General features: G+C 30.9%; 1 protein-coding gene and 1 long non-coding RNA gene across 6 annotated transcripts; one reads left to right on the top strand and one right to left on the bottom strand.

The window, feature by feature from the left end:
* Positions 1 to 1927: 1927 nt before the first annotated feature.
* On the bottom strand, positions 1928 to 4790 carry LOC114186038. Of its 5 annotated transcripts, XR_003604968.1 has the most exons (9): positions 4655 to 4749; positions 4331 to 4437; positions 4208 to 4243; positions 4060 to 4123; positions 3849 to 3963; positions 3369 to 3493; positions 2858 to 3000; positions 2593 to 2706; positions 1928 to 2328 (listed from the first exon to the last, which is right to left on the bottom strand). It is a non-coding gene; the product is annotated as an uncharacterized LOC114186038 (long non-coding RNA). The 5 variants fall into 5 exon arrangements; XR_003604965.1 differs by having other exon boundaries at positions 4208 to 4437; positions 4583 to 4790; XR_003604964.1 differs by having other exon boundaries at positions 4208 to 4437; positions 4655 to 4786.
* Positions 4791 to 11857: 7067 nt separating this feature from the next.
* LOC114184058 (epidermis-specific secreted glycoprotein EP1-like) lies at positions 11858 to 13424 on the top strand. The gene has a single exon (XM_028071296.1). It carries the CDS (start codon positions 11958 to 11960, stop codon positions 13299 to 13301), a length of 1344 nt encoding a protein of 447 aa, XP_027927097.1. The 5' UTR covers positions 11858 to 11957; the 3' UTR covers positions 13302 to 13424.
* The last annotated feature ends 3742 nt before the right edge of the window (positions 13425 to 17166 follow it).

The raw sequence follows: 17166 nt of genomic DNA, 5'->3' as shown, positions 1-17166 counted from the left end.
CATGAGTTGAGTTGAGCATGTTGTTTGTATGAGGTGATTCATGGAATTTGAAACGATGGGTTTGGTATGTCTTTGACATGAGATATGAGGGAATGTGGACCAATGAATGTGGCATGGTGTTGGTAGGGGATACACTCCTACATTGGTAATTTGTGAAGGATGAGTGGGATGGATGAAATACAAGTGAGAATGGAATTGTGATGGTTGACGTGATATATAAATATATGTATATACGTGTGCATGTTAAATAGTATTGGTTTGATTATGATTGGTACGTGTCAGTGTGTAAATCCTTGGAGCCTCTAGGTGAGACTTTCAGGGTTGCGCTTCAGTGGTCAGAACATAATTCCATGACCCCTGTTAGTGGGTGTTCATGGTGGTGCCCCATCTGTATGGTCTGGTAAGGATTCTAGGTAAGGTTGCATCCTGACACTCTAAGGAGTCAGTTAGTCTCACTTAGAGCGGGCTGACTCCTGTGGTGAGAGTAACAGAAGGCTTGAAACTCATTAAGGGCTAACCTTGTGCATGAGGGAATTTGATTTATTGTAACACCTGTGACACAAAGCTCGGGGGTGAGTAGAGGTATCCACCAAAAGTGCAAGCATCCGCTGAATCTGACCAGACTATATGTATCCGGATGAGTCGAGTCAGGGTCTAGTGTATTGTTTGAGAAGTCAGAACATGTTTGGATGATATATGAAATGCTTGGATTGTGTATTGACATGTAACTACTTGATAATCTATTTTACTCTAGCTTACCCTATTTGTTCTTTGGTTGTCTTGTATGTGGCTCTTCTTTCTTGCGATGATCATCAATTTAATTGATGGGAGCAGATGAGTGAGGTCCTCGCGGTCAACATGGGAATGGTGACTCCACTGCTTAGCCATCTGGGCTGGATTTTCTATTTTGAGCTTTCTTTTGGGGCCACGGCCCATGTATTTGGCTGTCCTTTATAACTTCCATTTCTTTTCAGCTAAATTTTCGTATCTGTTTAGTTTGATATCGTTGTATGCCTTGGTTTATCGTAAGGCGGTTTGTGGAGACTTTAAGATTGCGCTGCTATACTATTTTGTTGCGACATTTCCTTTAATTACGACTATTAATTAAATGGGATGTTACATAATCTTAATCTATTGAAACTAATAAAAAAAAGGTTGGGACATCTGATTGTTGGAAATATTTTATAAAGATTGAGGTTGATAGGGATGGAAAGGAAAGGACAAAGTGATTTTTTGGTTGCAACAAAATATTTTTGTGTGGTGGAAGAAAATATGGTACTTCTCATTTAAATCGTCATGCTATGAAATGTGATAAGTATAAAATGGAGGACATTGGTCAAATGATGATAAACATTCATGGTAAATTGAAGGGGAAAATAGATCAAAGAGTCACTACTAAAGATTTGATTTTTAACATCAGTTAAATGTGTGGATTAGCGGCGATTCTAACCGCCACTATGTTTATTTCTGTCAGTTAATTAACTGCCACAAAATTTAGTGTCACAAAATACTATAACGTCGGTTTAATGCAATCGCCGGAATAATTGTCACTAAAATTATTAAAGTCGGTTCTAACCTCCTCTAAACTAATTTAAAGAAAAAATTATCTAATATTTAGCGGTAATTATAACCGCCAACAAAATTGTAATTTAAAAAAATAGTTAATATATAGCAACGGTTATAACCGCCATCAAAATCACATTTTTTAAAAAAATATTTAATATATAGCGGCAGTTATAATCGCCAGCAAAATCATAATCTTGTTTTAAAATTAATCTTTTACACATTGTAACATTACTAATTAAACTTTATATTAAATCTAATGCAGGCAAATATTCTTGTTTCGGTTATGTTAAAACTAATATATAGGTAGGGAATAGACAATATGCAGAGCACTGCTATAGACACTGTTGCTTCAAAGGCCAAACACTACTAAGAGACTGTAACACATTTATTTACATTTCACTGATATGTTCAAAAATATTACTCCACTTTTCAACAATGAAAGAAACCTAAAGTTACACCTTTTCACAAATGAAAATACGGAAACAGAAAGCCAGTGTTTAACTTTGTGGCACAATGATGACAATAGCATGACCCCATCTCTAGAGAAAGCATAAGCCATTCTGGAAAATGTTTAAGCTTATGATGATATATTCACACGTAAGTGTAACTGAGGTATTTAATCCATATCATGGAAAGCAAACTAAGGGTTGCCATATTTACCTTGAGTTTCTTATAACTGAACTCATATTACCTGTTACTGTAAAGATCGAACATTGAATCAACATGTATTAGATCATAAGTTAAGTAGACGTTGTTTCACACCTGCATGACAAACAAACAATTCATTCATGCATATTATAAATAGAGACATTCATCTAAAAATCAACGAGATATTTTACTCTGCTAATTTCCAGTCATGATTTCCAATCATCAACCCACATTCATGACCCAAACAAACAAGGTCCTCAATTGGTGCAACAACAAATCCACCCAAATAAAGAACTCCAAAAAGATACAGGTTTAGTTCCAATCATCAAATAAAAACATTACTTTCAATGATGATATGTGAGATTTGTTTCAATTAACCTCATATATCTTGAGATGCCCATCCTTTCTTCACCAACTCTTGTCGTAAGGTAAGGATTTGCATCCATCACAAAAGTTTTTTATCTCTACCATTTTAAAAACTTGAATAGGTATCTGCAAACTTCAACAATTTTCCATCTTGTGAGTATCTAGCCTGAGTATTGATAAATAAATATACCTGGTGTATGAACCATAAAGACCATGATATGAAACTTGCACCAAACAAAAAGTGATCCTTTAATCCAGTTATTATGAACAAAATTACCTCTAACGTGGAATGGGGCACCCCATAAGGCTTAAGTCGTATGCCCTTTATACAAAGTCATTACCAATGCATCAATCGAAGATAACACGGTTCCAAAAACTTTAGCCAGTCCACGAGCCTTCTTAACATCAACAACCTCTGATCTATTTACAAGAATCATGAAAGCAAGAATGAAAATAGTCACAACATTATTACTAATGTTTGAAAATATTAACTTCAGCTATTCACTTGAGTGCAATTGCAAGCATAAAAGTAAGGGATGAGATTGTCTTAGTCATGTATCAAAGGAATGAGTGGTATATTTCAAGCTTGTGAAAAACATGTTCATGGTAAGACTGGCCCTGTTTTTCACAATTAAGGAAAACAAAGATAAATGTAACTTTACATCTAGCCCCACAAAGAAATAGAAAGTTACATCAATGGTAACCTTCAAATTTTTTTTGTAGTATTATTTTGAGAAAGGTTGTAACCAAACACATTAAACATAAGTAAGGACGATAAAGTCACTTACTTTGATATATTTTTGAAAACTCTTCTATTTCCAAGCTCTGTCGGTATATTATATACTACATCACTGGGCAACCCAACATCAACTTCTATATTGAGGTTGCAAAGAGAGCCTTTAGGAACAATGACCTACCAAAAGGAATATTACATTTCATATACACTGAACACAAGCATATATAGATATTTTCTTAATTACTTAAAGTTTAACATACTATAATCACTACTTTCTGGAAAACTTAATCACTTTTCAGCAGTGTCAATATTTTTCCAAACTTAATCACTTCTGAAAAATGATGTTTGGTATTCATGATCAAATTGTTCTCTTTCTTAGGCTTACCTTTAGCTCATACGATAGGTTTAATGATTCGTACAATAACTAAAAGTCATGTTTAGCATGATTTAAGTTCTAGTTAGTTAATTATGTATTAGTGAAAGTGAATAAAAGTTAGCTTGTTTAAATATATTATTTTGTGTCATTTTTTACCTGTATTCTCATCATACTCCAAACTGTAGCAGCTTCCCCAAATTCTTCCTCATCATGTTTAAAAAAGCATCCTTTGGAAACATTTGCTATAATTATATCTTCTATAGCACTACTACTGCAATGTAAACGTTATTCTTTGGACTTTTATTAGTCGAGTTCACAAATATTAATTCTATTAATCAATAATTTATTGACATAGATTAGAGCAAACCTAGATTTCCAGAATTTGGCTTTCTTAATGGAAGAGTAATAAGATAATAAGAGTTGTTATAATCCTGTAGATAAATATTCAAATGCTTATATGCATGAGAAAGATATAGATAGCAATGGAATATATGACAGTGATCACACATTCTCACCCATGGTTCCTTCTACTCTCTTTTGATTTTCCTTGGCTGATGCATTGATGGTATTATCAGTAACATCTATCGTTCTGGTATCATTTTGGTAATAAGTAGCAGTAGTCGAGCATCGGTGCTTACCACAATCATAATATCAGCGATTGTGATTGAAATTGGCCAGCCAAGAAGTACCGATGGAGAAGTTGTAGTTGATGTAGTTGGGAAAACCGGCGGATTGAGATTTGCCTCTAAACCAATTCAAAAACACGCATTAGTAATTAAGGTTCAGAGTTGAAAATGAAAAATAAAATGAATTTGAAGAGAAAAATAAACTACAGAGAAAGGGAGAAAATACTTTCAAAAGGAAAATTTCATGAGAAGAAGATGATTTACAAGAATTCTCCAGTAGATTGAACATGGCTTCCAAAAAGAGAGAGAATATAGGCGTAAGAGAAGATGACTTACGAAATACCACAAAGAGAAGATTAAATATGACTTCCAATAAAAAAGAAAACAAAGAGAATCTTCTTTGAAGAGAAAAATGGAAGAGCGGGAATTCATCAATAGACATACAAGTTACTAAGATATAACAATCAACAAAAATTATGGTTGCATACGTCGTCGGTTTTAAACCGACTATAATTATTTTATAATTGATTAATTTTTTAATATAGTGGCATTTTAGTAAAACCGTCATCAGTTAAATGACGCTAAAATTTACTTTTCCGGTAGTGAGTGCACTATCAATTGTTGTGTGAAGCAATTGTGGAAAACAATTTGGCTTATAATTTTGTTGAGTACTGTAATTAGAAAATGGATAAGCTACTGGTGTTTGGATGCAATTATGGTTTTTAGAAACACAATTAAGGCTCATATTGGAAAATGTACATGAAAGAAAAGATAATGCTTAAGGATTTGCTTCTTTCCATTCTTAATAGAATTTGTTTAACTTTTGATTTGTGGACTTTTATTAATATTGAGGGTTATCTTTGACCGCCCATTTTGTTGATGCGAGTTGGATGTTAAAAAGCAAGATTCTCAACTTTTGGCACATGCCTCCTCCCCACACAGGTTTTGAGTTATCTAACAAAAATTTATGAACTTTTACAAGACTAGGGATTAGAGAAAAAAAATATTTTCTATCACTTTAGACAATGCTTAAGCTAATGATGTGCTCCAAAATAGCTTAAAAAGTCAACTTATGCTACAAAGTTGTTTGGTATGTGGGGGAAAATTCTTCCATGTTTGTTGTTGTACACATGTTCTTAATTTAATTGTTCAAGAGGGTTTAAAGGTGCTTAGCAATGCTTTGGATCAAATCAGAAAATTCAAACAATGTTGTGAGAGGTTTACTGATATTGATACATTGTGTGGGTTGTGTCTTGATGTCCCTACACGTTGGAACTCAACATACTTGATGCTCAAAATTGTCCTTAAATATAAACATTTTTTTTCTGAACTTGCACTTGATTGATGAATCTTACAAATTTTTCCCTTTAGAGGAAGAGTGGGAGAGGGCTGAAAATTTTTATAGGTTCTTAATGCCCTTTTATGATATCACTTGCTTAATTTTTAAGCTACCCTACCTCCAATTTGTATTTTCTACAAGTTTGGAAGATTCAAAGGATGTTGATGGAAAATGTAAACGATAGAGATGGAGTAATTAAGAATACAGTTGAATTGATAATGCTCAAATTTGAAAAATATTTGGATGAATATAACATTGTGCTTGCTTTTGGGCAATTTTAGACCCAATAATGAAATTGGAAACGTTGAAAGCCTTTTTTATGTAAGTTGTTTGATTGATTATTTCTAATTCACTTAATTTTATTTTTGTTTCCATTGTTCATTATGTTATGCATTTTACTAATTTCAAATATTATGATAGGATTTGAAAGAGTGCAAGCATCAAATAACTAATAAACCTGGAAGGACACAACTTGACATATATTTGGATGAACCAACTTTAGATTTTGACTTTTTGGAGAAAATGGATGTCTTACAATTGTGGAAAAATAATAGTCTAAGATTTTCTGATCTATCTTTAATGGCTAGAGACGTATTAAGCATTCCAATAACCATTGTGGCATCTGAATCTTCATTTAGTATTGGATCTCGAATCCTTAACAAATATAGGAATCGACTTTTGCCTGAGAATGTGGAAGCAATTATCTACAATTCTAGTTGGAAGCATGGATTTGTTAAGGGTAATTATTTTTTGTTATTGTATTTTTTTAATCTATTGTTTTGTTTCAATATCGGATACTTATTGTTTTGTTTGAATGTATGCAGAAGATGGAGAAGAAGATATTAATTTCCAAAATGTGCTAGATGAAGGTTCATCCAAAGTTGCATCCAATGTTATTAACATGGAAGAGGAAGCATGATTTCCAAATTTAGTTGCGTACTTTGTTAATCATGTCTACTTTGTTAATTACGAACTTTGAATTTGTTGGTTGAACTTAAGGACTATGAGATTTGATTTGGTTGTATTTTGTTTAAGGATTTTGTTGCTTTGATTTGGAATGACTTGGTTGTATTTTATTTATGTTGACAAGGAATTATGTTTTGTTAATTATGTTTATTTTGTTTTTATTTGAAATTAGAATTATGTTTTGTTAATTCTTGTACATATTGGAAAAATTACTTATTACTTAACAAGGAAATATGTTTAAGAACGCGGTCCGCAAGCCAGACAATGGGGCGGCGCATGCCTGAGAATTGGACCCCATTCTGAACTGCAGGGCCAAAATGGATCGGGCTAGCCCACTTTGCCATCCTTATATATTCCTTAGTCAAATTAGATTAAAAGATTATGTCGTCTAATATTTAAAAAAATACCTTAGCAACCATCATCCTAGCTCTTTCCCATTTTGAAATAGTTATTTTTGATTTATCAAAGACAAAATGGGATACAGAGCTCCTATTACCAGTAATCACTTAATCCTTTCACCTGGACTAGAGAAAAAACTTAAGACAATAATAGAGTTAAATACTTAGCAAACCATGGCTCCTTATAAACAACTGCATAATTAGCTAGATTTATCTTGACATGTAACTCTTCTAGACTTTGTGAAGCTTATTTGCTGATAATTCAAGTTGTGCATAGGATGTTGGGGAAAATGTCTATTTTGTCTTAGTTTGTTGAGCATATATTTTTGTGAACGAAATTTTTTGTGAAAGTATATATTTAAACGAAAATGTTGTTTTGAGCTTCACAAACCTAAATCCCCAAATACATGCATAAAATTACATTCATGCCCAATCCTCCGCCACACAAATTTGATAATGTTGCGTTGAAGCGATCAAAATAATACTACTTATTTATAACAACTTCAATATTGTCAAGAAATTAGCTAAAAGATTAATGTTAGTGAAAAATGGCAAGTGCACTGGTTGTACGTAACAAGTAATAAATATCGTTCTCTCCACAAGGACTTGTGCTACACATGACAAATCTCACAATTGACAACTCAAATAGACAACAAAGCTCATAAAAACACAAATAAACTCTTTTTATAATAGTGAGATTATAGTTATGAAAACGAAAAAAATAACATTGCCGAAAACCATAAATATGAACAAAAAAAACATTGAGATTAAGTATTGCATATTAAAATCTAGTTTGAGAAAAAAATAACTTTAACCGGATTATAGGAAAAATAACAAATCTCATATTTTCAACATATGTAAATTTGTGATGATAGAAGTGTTAAGCTTGGACAAAAAAGAATAGTTAAGTAAGAAGATAAAAAAGAAGAACGAAAACCAAAAAAATAAAATAAATTACATAAGAGAAAGAAAAAAAAGATGAATCACAATTAGATAAAAGTAAAAATAAGAATAAGAAGACGAGAGAAAAAAATTGAAACTTACCATTGTCATTCTAGAAACAAAGAGACATAATAATGTGTAAAGAAGTGTTCACAAAACACCTTTAGTCTTGTAAATCAAAAATAAAAATTGGCAAGAAAAAAAGTTAAACAAAAATATGAAAAAGAAGAATGAAAACCTAAAAAAGTTACGGAAGAGAAAGAAAAAATAATAAGATGACGATGAAGATGAAAGCAAACTTTAGTCCGATAAAAGTAAAAATTAGAAGAAGATGGATATGTTCATAAAGGAAAAACAATAAAAAATTCAGTAAAAATCAAAACTTTACATACTAGTGTCATTCTTGACTAAAAAAGATGAAATCTAGTTCAAAGTTTTGTGATTTAGAGCCTTACCTTTGGTTGATCTTCTCCCACATTTCATTCATCCCAACAAAAATAAAGTTAAGGTAAAAGCAAACTTTAGTTAGATAATTTCAAAAATAAGAATAATATGATTTTGTTCTTCTATAAGAGGAAAACGACCAAAAGTTGGATAAAAATTGAAACTTTACCTACCATTGTTCATTCTAGACAAAAAAAGATGAAATCTTTATCAAAGTTTTGTGCTTGAGAGTCTTGCTTTTGGCTGATATTCTCCAACCTTTCATTCATCTCAAAAAGAGAAAGTTAAGATGAAAGCAAACTTTAGTTAGATAAAAGCAAAAATAAGAAGAAGAATTTGTTCATTGAGAAAAGGAAAACAACCAAAATTTGAATATAAATCGAAACTTTACATACCATTGTCATTTTGGACTGAAAAAAGACGAAATTTTGTGCTTGAGAGCCTTGCCTCTGACTGATCTTCTCTCGCATTTCATTCATCTCAACAAATACGATCAAAACAAACTTTACTCAGATAAAAGCAAAAATAAGATGAGAGAAGAAAAGATAAAGGGGAAAGAAGAGATTTGCATGTGTGAGTGAGAAGACGACAGAAGAAGAGAGAGATGAAGAAGAGGTTGTGTTAAGATAGAATGGTGTTCCGTGTGAGTAAGATAAAGGGTGAGCGGAGGTTGAAAGGAAGAAAGTGAGAATGATTCACAATTTGTGAGTGAAAGAAATAAGTGAGATATGTTTATGTTGCTGGTGTTACGTATTGATTATTGATTTAATTTTATTGTTCCAAAATTCTGAATGAGTGACACATCAACTTTTTTACTTATTGTGACAAAAAAATTTGAATTTATGTTTTACAAAAATATTATTTTATTAAAAAGTTACCTTTTGTTAGGTTCTCAATTGTATATATATTAGATTAGATTAGATTATATAATCATTATTATACTTTAATTATAATAGTAATTATTATAATTATTATTATTATATAATCATAATTATAATATATAAATTATTACTTAACACAATTTATTTCAATCTTATTCATATCAACCCCATTTTAAATTTGTTATTGATTTTTCAGCTTTAGAAATGTGTAGGTACACACTAATTACATTTTATTTTAAATTTTTATGATAAAAAATAAAATAATAATTATCTAATTTTATTTATTAAAATATTTTTTAATCTATCAAACATATCACGTCTCTCGTTAACTTTTATAAAATTTTTTTCATCGAGTTCATGTTCTAAAACAAAACACAATGTCATATTTTTTTTCCTTTAACAACATTTTGCGTAATTAACGTAGAGCATACATTTAAATTTTTACGACTTTATGACAATGAATACACATATACTATTATCGGGAAAAACAAAACACTGCCAAAATTCGAAAACAACCATAAAATTATCATAATATAATTTATGAAACGGACTCCTAAAACCCACCGTCTTAGAACACAAATTCTAGTCACAACAACAAAATATTTCATACCTTGCTAGCCGGCAGTTAAAAAAAAAGGCTAAAAAGTAAGTAATTTAGCTTAATTGAACATTTGATAATTTGACTATAATTAAATATCAAAATTTACTAATAAATGTTTTCCATATTTTGTTATTATACTTTTTTTATATCGTTTCTTTAAAGTGAAAGAAAAAATCTAGTAGGATTGATAAGAATAATTGTACGTCAGAAATGGCAGCTGGAGAGACACGTATAGGTAGAGTAATGAATGTTGATAAAGAGAATGGATAAGAACATTAAAGAAGACAGCCAGCTAGTTACTACTTCTGTTATTATTATTTTCTGACTTTAGTACTCAAGGTGGTAGAGATGCCCATAAATGCACACAAAGTTTTGTTGGGTCATGTTTTTCATTTTGAATTCCATGGATTTTCAATCACATGCAGTAGCATATTTCTTACAATTTTTATCCCTCACCACAAAATTCTGTATTCAATTTTTATTGTTTGAAAAAGCTTTATTGGAATGATAGTAGTTAAAAACAAAAACAAAATAAAAGTATACCTTTAAATTTCATGTAAGTTTGTTTATATTTTTTGATAATTTAGAATCTTATATGGGATAAATAAATTGTTTGCCTTTTTTTTTTTTACTTCAAACAATTATTTTTAACTTTTCACTCGAAAGTCTATAAATGAAATCAAGTAAACCTTTTCAAATTTGTTTATCTATATCTAGCCAACAAAAATACTAAATATCATATTAAATACAACAACCTCAAACTTACTTTTTAACTTAAGATTTTGCTTTGACATCATACACTTAAGTTCCTCAATATCACGATATAATATAAAAAATTCAATTTCTAATATAAATATCATTTTATGATCTTATATAAATTGTTCCATGATTTTTTAATAAAAGAAAAGTCAAAAATATGATTTTTTTATTGTTTTGAAAATCTTGATAAATTCATAAAAATACTCAATTTTTTATAGTGAAAACCTTTATTCTCCTTTTAGTATACAAGATCTTACAAGTACATTTAATGTTTAAGATCTTGACATGGTAACATAAAAGAAATGAAATTTTTATTATTAAATTTTAACAATTTTTTTTATAATATAAAGTATTATTGTTTAAGTTATTTTAAAATATTAAAAACAAATAAATAAAAAAATAAAAAATTATTTAGAAAATAACACCTCAAATTATAAAAAAGTTGTCGAGATGTAATAAAAAGAAATCATTTTCTAATATAAGAATATTAAATTTTAATATATTTCTACCCAAAGATATTTATATACGAATATTCTTATATTTATTATTTTATTACCTCTGAACATTACGTGTCACGTCATGCATCTCAAATCTTCCACTCGTTTATTCTCTCTTTCTTTCTCTCTCTCACTCGGCTTTGAATATATATATATATATATATATATATATATATATATATATATATATATATATATATATATATTCAAAGTCCCTTGTACTGTATGTTTACCCAAATGATTGTGGAACTTCAAATTTATTGTCCGTCCATTCATGTTGCAACTTGCAAGTGTACCGATAGTGTTTTGTAAATATTTTAAATTAAAAACATGAATTCTAAAATTTCAAGAGAAATGACAAGAAAGTTAAATTAAATTAAGAATAATAATATTTTTACTATTAAATTTTAATAACTTTTTTATTTCAATTTTAAATAATATTTTTAAGTAAATTTCTATTTTCCACGTCGTGTTATATTACAAGAGAACGTAGTTAAAGTTTAAAGGATAAAAAATCATTTTCCTTAGATTAACTTCATTCATAATTTTGCTTTTTGTAAGTGTAAGTTTTGAATACAACTTCCTTTTACACTTTTCTAGTACTCTGGATAAGTTGTCTCTCTCTTTCTTCTCTTTTTCCTTTTAGACAAGATAAAGTTTGATCACACAACATTTTCTTGTATTTTGAGTTCAAAACTTTGCTCAAAGATGGCTACAACACATTCTCTAACTTCTAAACTCTTACTCTCTATATATAGCACAGGCTACATCATATATGCACAGCAGAACAGATCCATCAATTACAGCTATCAATGGCTTCTGTGCCTCAATCCAAAACTTCCCCTCTCATCATCTTCTTCTTCTTCTTCTTCCTCTTCTCGTCCTTTACCATTCACGCTATTGTTCCTCAAAATGAGACCTTCAAATTCGAAAACTCAGGTGAATTTGGACCCTACATTACCGAGTACGATGCCAGTTACAGGATGCAAAGCCTTTTCAGTTCTCCTTTCCAACTAGCATTCTACAACACCACCCCAAATGCCTTCACTCTAGCTCTGCGCATGGGACTCAGACGCTCCGAGCAACTTTTCCGGTGGGTGTGGGAGGCCAACAGAGGAAACCCAGTTGGAGAGAACGCCACTTTTTCACTCGGCACTGACGGAAACCTTGTGCTGGCTGAAGCTGATGGCAGAGTCGCTTGGCAAACCAACACTGCCAACAAGGGTGTTGTGGCCTTAAGGTTACTTCCAAATGGTAACATGGTGCTCCTTGATGCACAGGGAAAGTTTGTTTGGCAGAGTTTTGATCACCCCACAGATACCCTTTTGATTGATCAGTATCTGAGAGCAAAAGGGCCATCCAAATTGGTTAGTAGGCTTTCAGCCAGGGACAACGTAAATGGTCCTTATAGTTTGGTTTTGGAGCCTAAAAGGTTGGCCTTGTACTACAAGAGCAAGAATTCTCCAAGACCAGTTCTTTATTGGTACAGGCTCTTCACCCGAGAAGGTTCAGTGGAAAACATCACCCTCACATCTTATCCAGACACTTTTGAAATTGAATTCACCTATTCACTTAGTTCTTCCACCACCAGTGATTACAGAACCATGCAAGAACCATTGAACAACATTCCCGTTGGAGTGATGGGAATGCCGGTGAACAACAGCACCTTGACCTACCTTAGGCTTGGAATTGATGGCAATATCAGGCTTCACACTTACTTCCTCCGTGTGCGTTCTGGTGTTTGGGAAGTGACCTACACTCTCTTTGACAGAGATTCTCATGATGAGAGTGAGTGCCAATGGCCTGAGAAATGTGGGAATCTTGGACTGTGTCAGAATGAACAATGTGTGGGTTGTCCATTGGAGAATGGAGTGTTTGGATGGAGCAACAACTGCAGTGCCAAGCCTGTGAAATCATGCAAAGCAAGTGATTTCCACTACTACAAACTTGAAGGAGTTAGACATTACATGAGCAAATACAGCGAAGGAGAAAAAGTGAGTGAAAGTACTTGTGGAAACAAATGCACTAAAGATTGCAAGTGTGTTGGGTATTTCTACCACAGGGAGAACTCTAGGTGTTGGATAGCTTATGATTTGGAAACCCTTACAAGAGTGGCCAATTCCAAACAGGTGGGATTTATTAAGGTGCCTAATTAGTAAATAGAAAAGCCTTGGTATTGTGGTTAATAATGGTTTTGGAATATTGCATTGAAGTTATGGTGTGTTAACTTTGTTTGTGTGAGGAGAATAACAGTATAATAAATTAAGAAGTTTGTTGTATATTTATGACTTGTTTAGCTTAAAGTACAATTGTTCTTCTCTTCAAATTTCCTTATCAATTTTATGGATAGAATTAATTATAACTTTATTTTTAGTACTTGTTTGGGTTATTGATTTTTCATTTCTATAAGGCTTAAATTAAAAAAATTTAACATTATAAATAGTGTTGATTATTCGAATAATACTCACTTTGGTAGAGGTATGTCAATATGTGGTATTTACTTTTAAAAAAGTGTCAATTGCATCTCAACTTTTGAAAAAGTGCTTCAATCAGGTCCCTTTCAGACAAAAAGTATTAGTGCCATTAATAAACGTGTCACGTGTCAGTTAGTGATTTTTTTTATTTATTTTTTTTAATTTTTTTTTTTGCAAAAAAAAAGTGTCACATGTCATGTCCTTAGTGTGACACATGGCATTGTCAGCGCCACATGGCAAAGCAATGCCACGTGTCAATGTGATTGTGTTGATTTCAATCTAGTCCTCATATGTGTCTTCTTGATTCAATTTAGTCCCTACTTATGTGTATCTAATTCAATTTTGTCCTAATTTTTTTAGTTATTAAAATATTTTTGTAATCCATTTTTTTATATGATTAGAAGTAATTAAGTATAAATATTTTTACAAAATTAAGTACTGATATTTATATTGTTTCTCTCAAATTTCAGACCAAATTTATTATTTGTATACATGTTATACTAATATTTTTTATTAAACAACTTTTTAACATATTACTTTATCAATTACTTTTTATTAAGTACTTATGTTTTGTTAATTATTACTTTTTTTTTTAAAATAGAACAATATTGTCTCTCACTAATTTTAAACCAAAATTTTTATTTGTATGAATGTTATACTAATATTTTTTTTTATTAAAAATGACTTTTACCACTAAATTTTAATATAAATATTAATACTTATTTTTTGTAAAAATATTTATACTAACTAAAAATATTTATACACATAAGTAGGGACTAAATTGATCATTGAGACATATATGTGGACTTAATTGAAATCAAGATAATGATATTTAACAATGACACTAACACGTGGCCTTACATTACCACGTGACACTAACAATGTTACGTGACACTGATAATGCCACGTGTCACACCAGAGACCTAACATGTGACATTGTTTTTCTTTTCAAAAAAAGAATTAAAAAATTAAAAAATAAATTAAAAAAAAGCACATACTGACACATGACGTAAATCATCTCCCTCTGAAAGGAATATAATTAAAAGTATTTTTTTTTTTAAATTTTGGATGCAATTGACACTCTTGTAAAAAGGAATACCAGATTAAAATATCTCTACCAAAAGTGATTCGAGTAATTAAATCTTATAAATACAAATGTTGAATGTAGAAGAAAATATATTTATAATGTCTTTAATCTCAACTGAGACAAAACGAAAGTATTAAATGTAGCACAAGATAAGGTAATAACATAAGAATATAAAAAGAATTCTTTTAATGCACATTTATAATAACGGTTGATTAAATATTTATAATAAAATTAGTGACTAGTAATTTTTTAAATTGAAAATAGACATTAGTTTTATTTGAACAAGACAAAGTGGAACTGGTCTACTTATTTTCGATTTCACTAAAATTTTAATTCTAAATTTAGTCTTTCAGTTATGTAAAATTAAGTAAGTTTGGTTTAGGGTTGGGCTCCCAATTGTTTAAAAATTTTATACTAATAAAATCTACTATGTTTCATTTAACCTAAGTGGAGAGGAGATTTTTAGTTTAAGTGAGAGTGTTAATTTCCGAAGTCTTTGTAAAAGATAGAAAACATGTTGGCATATTTATCGAACTACTTAGTAAAATAGAAATTCCTTTTTTGTCCATTGTTGCATAAAACTAAAATTTTACAATAGGTTCGTGAGATATAGTTCTTCGTTTTGATAGTTGGGATTCTCAATCGGAGATCTATAGTTAGATAAATCAGATTCACATTGTTGCTTTATTTTGAGTTTCTAATTTCTTTTTCTTTGTTCTTCCATTTGAGAACATTTTTGTAGTGTATTGACCGGTTGTAGGAACTTGTTGGATTATGAACTCTAAACAGATCAATTATAAATAACATCAAACCCTATCATACAATAAATTATCTATGTTTAAAGATGTTCCCAATACCCAAATAACGGAAGTGTACCTGTAAGACCCAAAAAATTTAAATAATTAAATAAATAATTATTTATTAAATGTAGGTAGTTGGCGTATTTATGACATTTAATACTGATATTTATGATGTGGAACAGTACTAGCTCAAGTGATTGAGAGTACTTAGTCATGTTGAGAGGACTTGGGTTTGAGTTCTATCTATGCGAAATTGTGTGTTATTTTTTAAATGTGTATTATTTTGTTAATGTGATTGATCATGAGAAGTGATAATATAATCCTAGATTTATAGAAATTATTACGAAACATGAATTGGTTGTGCATTTGCTCCGTAATTTAATGGTTGTGTGTTCAAACCTTGATTTGTGTAAAATAAGGTTCTTTTTTGCTAAAATTATTTTTTGCATGAATAGGAGGAGTTAGGAACCCTAGGGAGAAAGAAGTATTGTGAGAGGTGCAAATGTTCAATAAGAAAGCAAGTTGATCGGTTAATTCAAAAAGAAATAAGAAATGAGAGTTAGTACTACATTTTTTTGGTATTATTCCATCAATCCCCTTTAACTGTTTACTTACTTATTCAAATTGAATTATTGAATTCTGGAGAGCTGAGTTTTTGGAGAAGCAAAGGAAGGATCTTTAGGATCATAAAGCAAACTTAGGAGTCAATTGGAGCAAGGAATTATGGGTAAGAGGAGATGCCCTTGCATGTTTTACTCGTGTTTAATGTATTGTATTCTGCCAGGATTGTGTTGACATGAGAAGCCAAGGTGGTTTGCCTCTTGAAGATTTGATGAAGATTGAATGAAGCTCTTTTGAACTATCTTGAAGCCATTACCATTGAAATGAAGCCTACATTGATGAAGGAAAGGAGATTTGATGATATCCATGATGATCAAGGTTGGAACGTGTGCTCTCCATGTAGTTACATCAATAAGAAAGTGTATTTGTAGTTTGTAATTCATTTTGTAGACCATGTAACATTAATTAGATGTTGTTTGGTCTTTATTGTGTTTTTAATCTGTTGAATGGTTTTCAACAGGTTAAAATGTCTCTTTTAATCTGTTGAATGGATTTTTAACAAGTTAAAAGGTTGGCTGTAGTAGTCTTAAACTGCAACAAATTCAATCAATTGATTTAGCTTTTAATCGACTGATTTCATTTAAGTCAAGTGAAATCAACCGATTGATTTGAAAATCAACCTATTGAATTTCGTAACAATTTGACTATAAAAGTTGTGATTTTCGAAAGAGGGGTCTGTTGATCATTTTAGAGCATGATTTGGTTTTGGAAACTTGTGGAAACTCTCTCCTTCGTGATCATAGGTGTTGCAGCTGTTGAAGATTGATCTTGGATCAATTCTTGGAGCTTTTGGCTTGGTTTGAAGCTTGGAGAAAGTGGTTTGTGGTAGGCTAGGCTGTGCTACCACTAAGGTTTGATCTTTCTCAAGCTTTGTGTGTGCCTGGTGGTTTTCCAGGTCCGTAAGAGGGTTCTTGCTGTGCTAGTGTGATTCTTGTGTGACTCAAGAGTCTTTTATTGTGTTTTTGCATATTTTGGAAGTGTAAGGGTGGATACTTTGTAAAACTTTTGAAATAGTGCAAAGTCAAGCTAAGGTTGCCTT

The sequence above is a fragment of the Vigna unguiculata genome, chromosome 5, assembly GCF_004118075.2.
Source record: "Vigna unguiculata cultivar IT97K-499-35 chromosome 5, ASM411807v1, whole genome shotgun sequence".
Taxonomy (NCBI): Eukaryota; Viridiplantae; Streptophyta; class Magnoliopsida; order Fabales; family Fabaceae; genus Vigna; species Vigna unguiculata.
The sequence above is the reverse complement of the archived record's forward strand: the minus strand, read 5'-3'. Positions and strand labels throughout refer to the sequence as shown.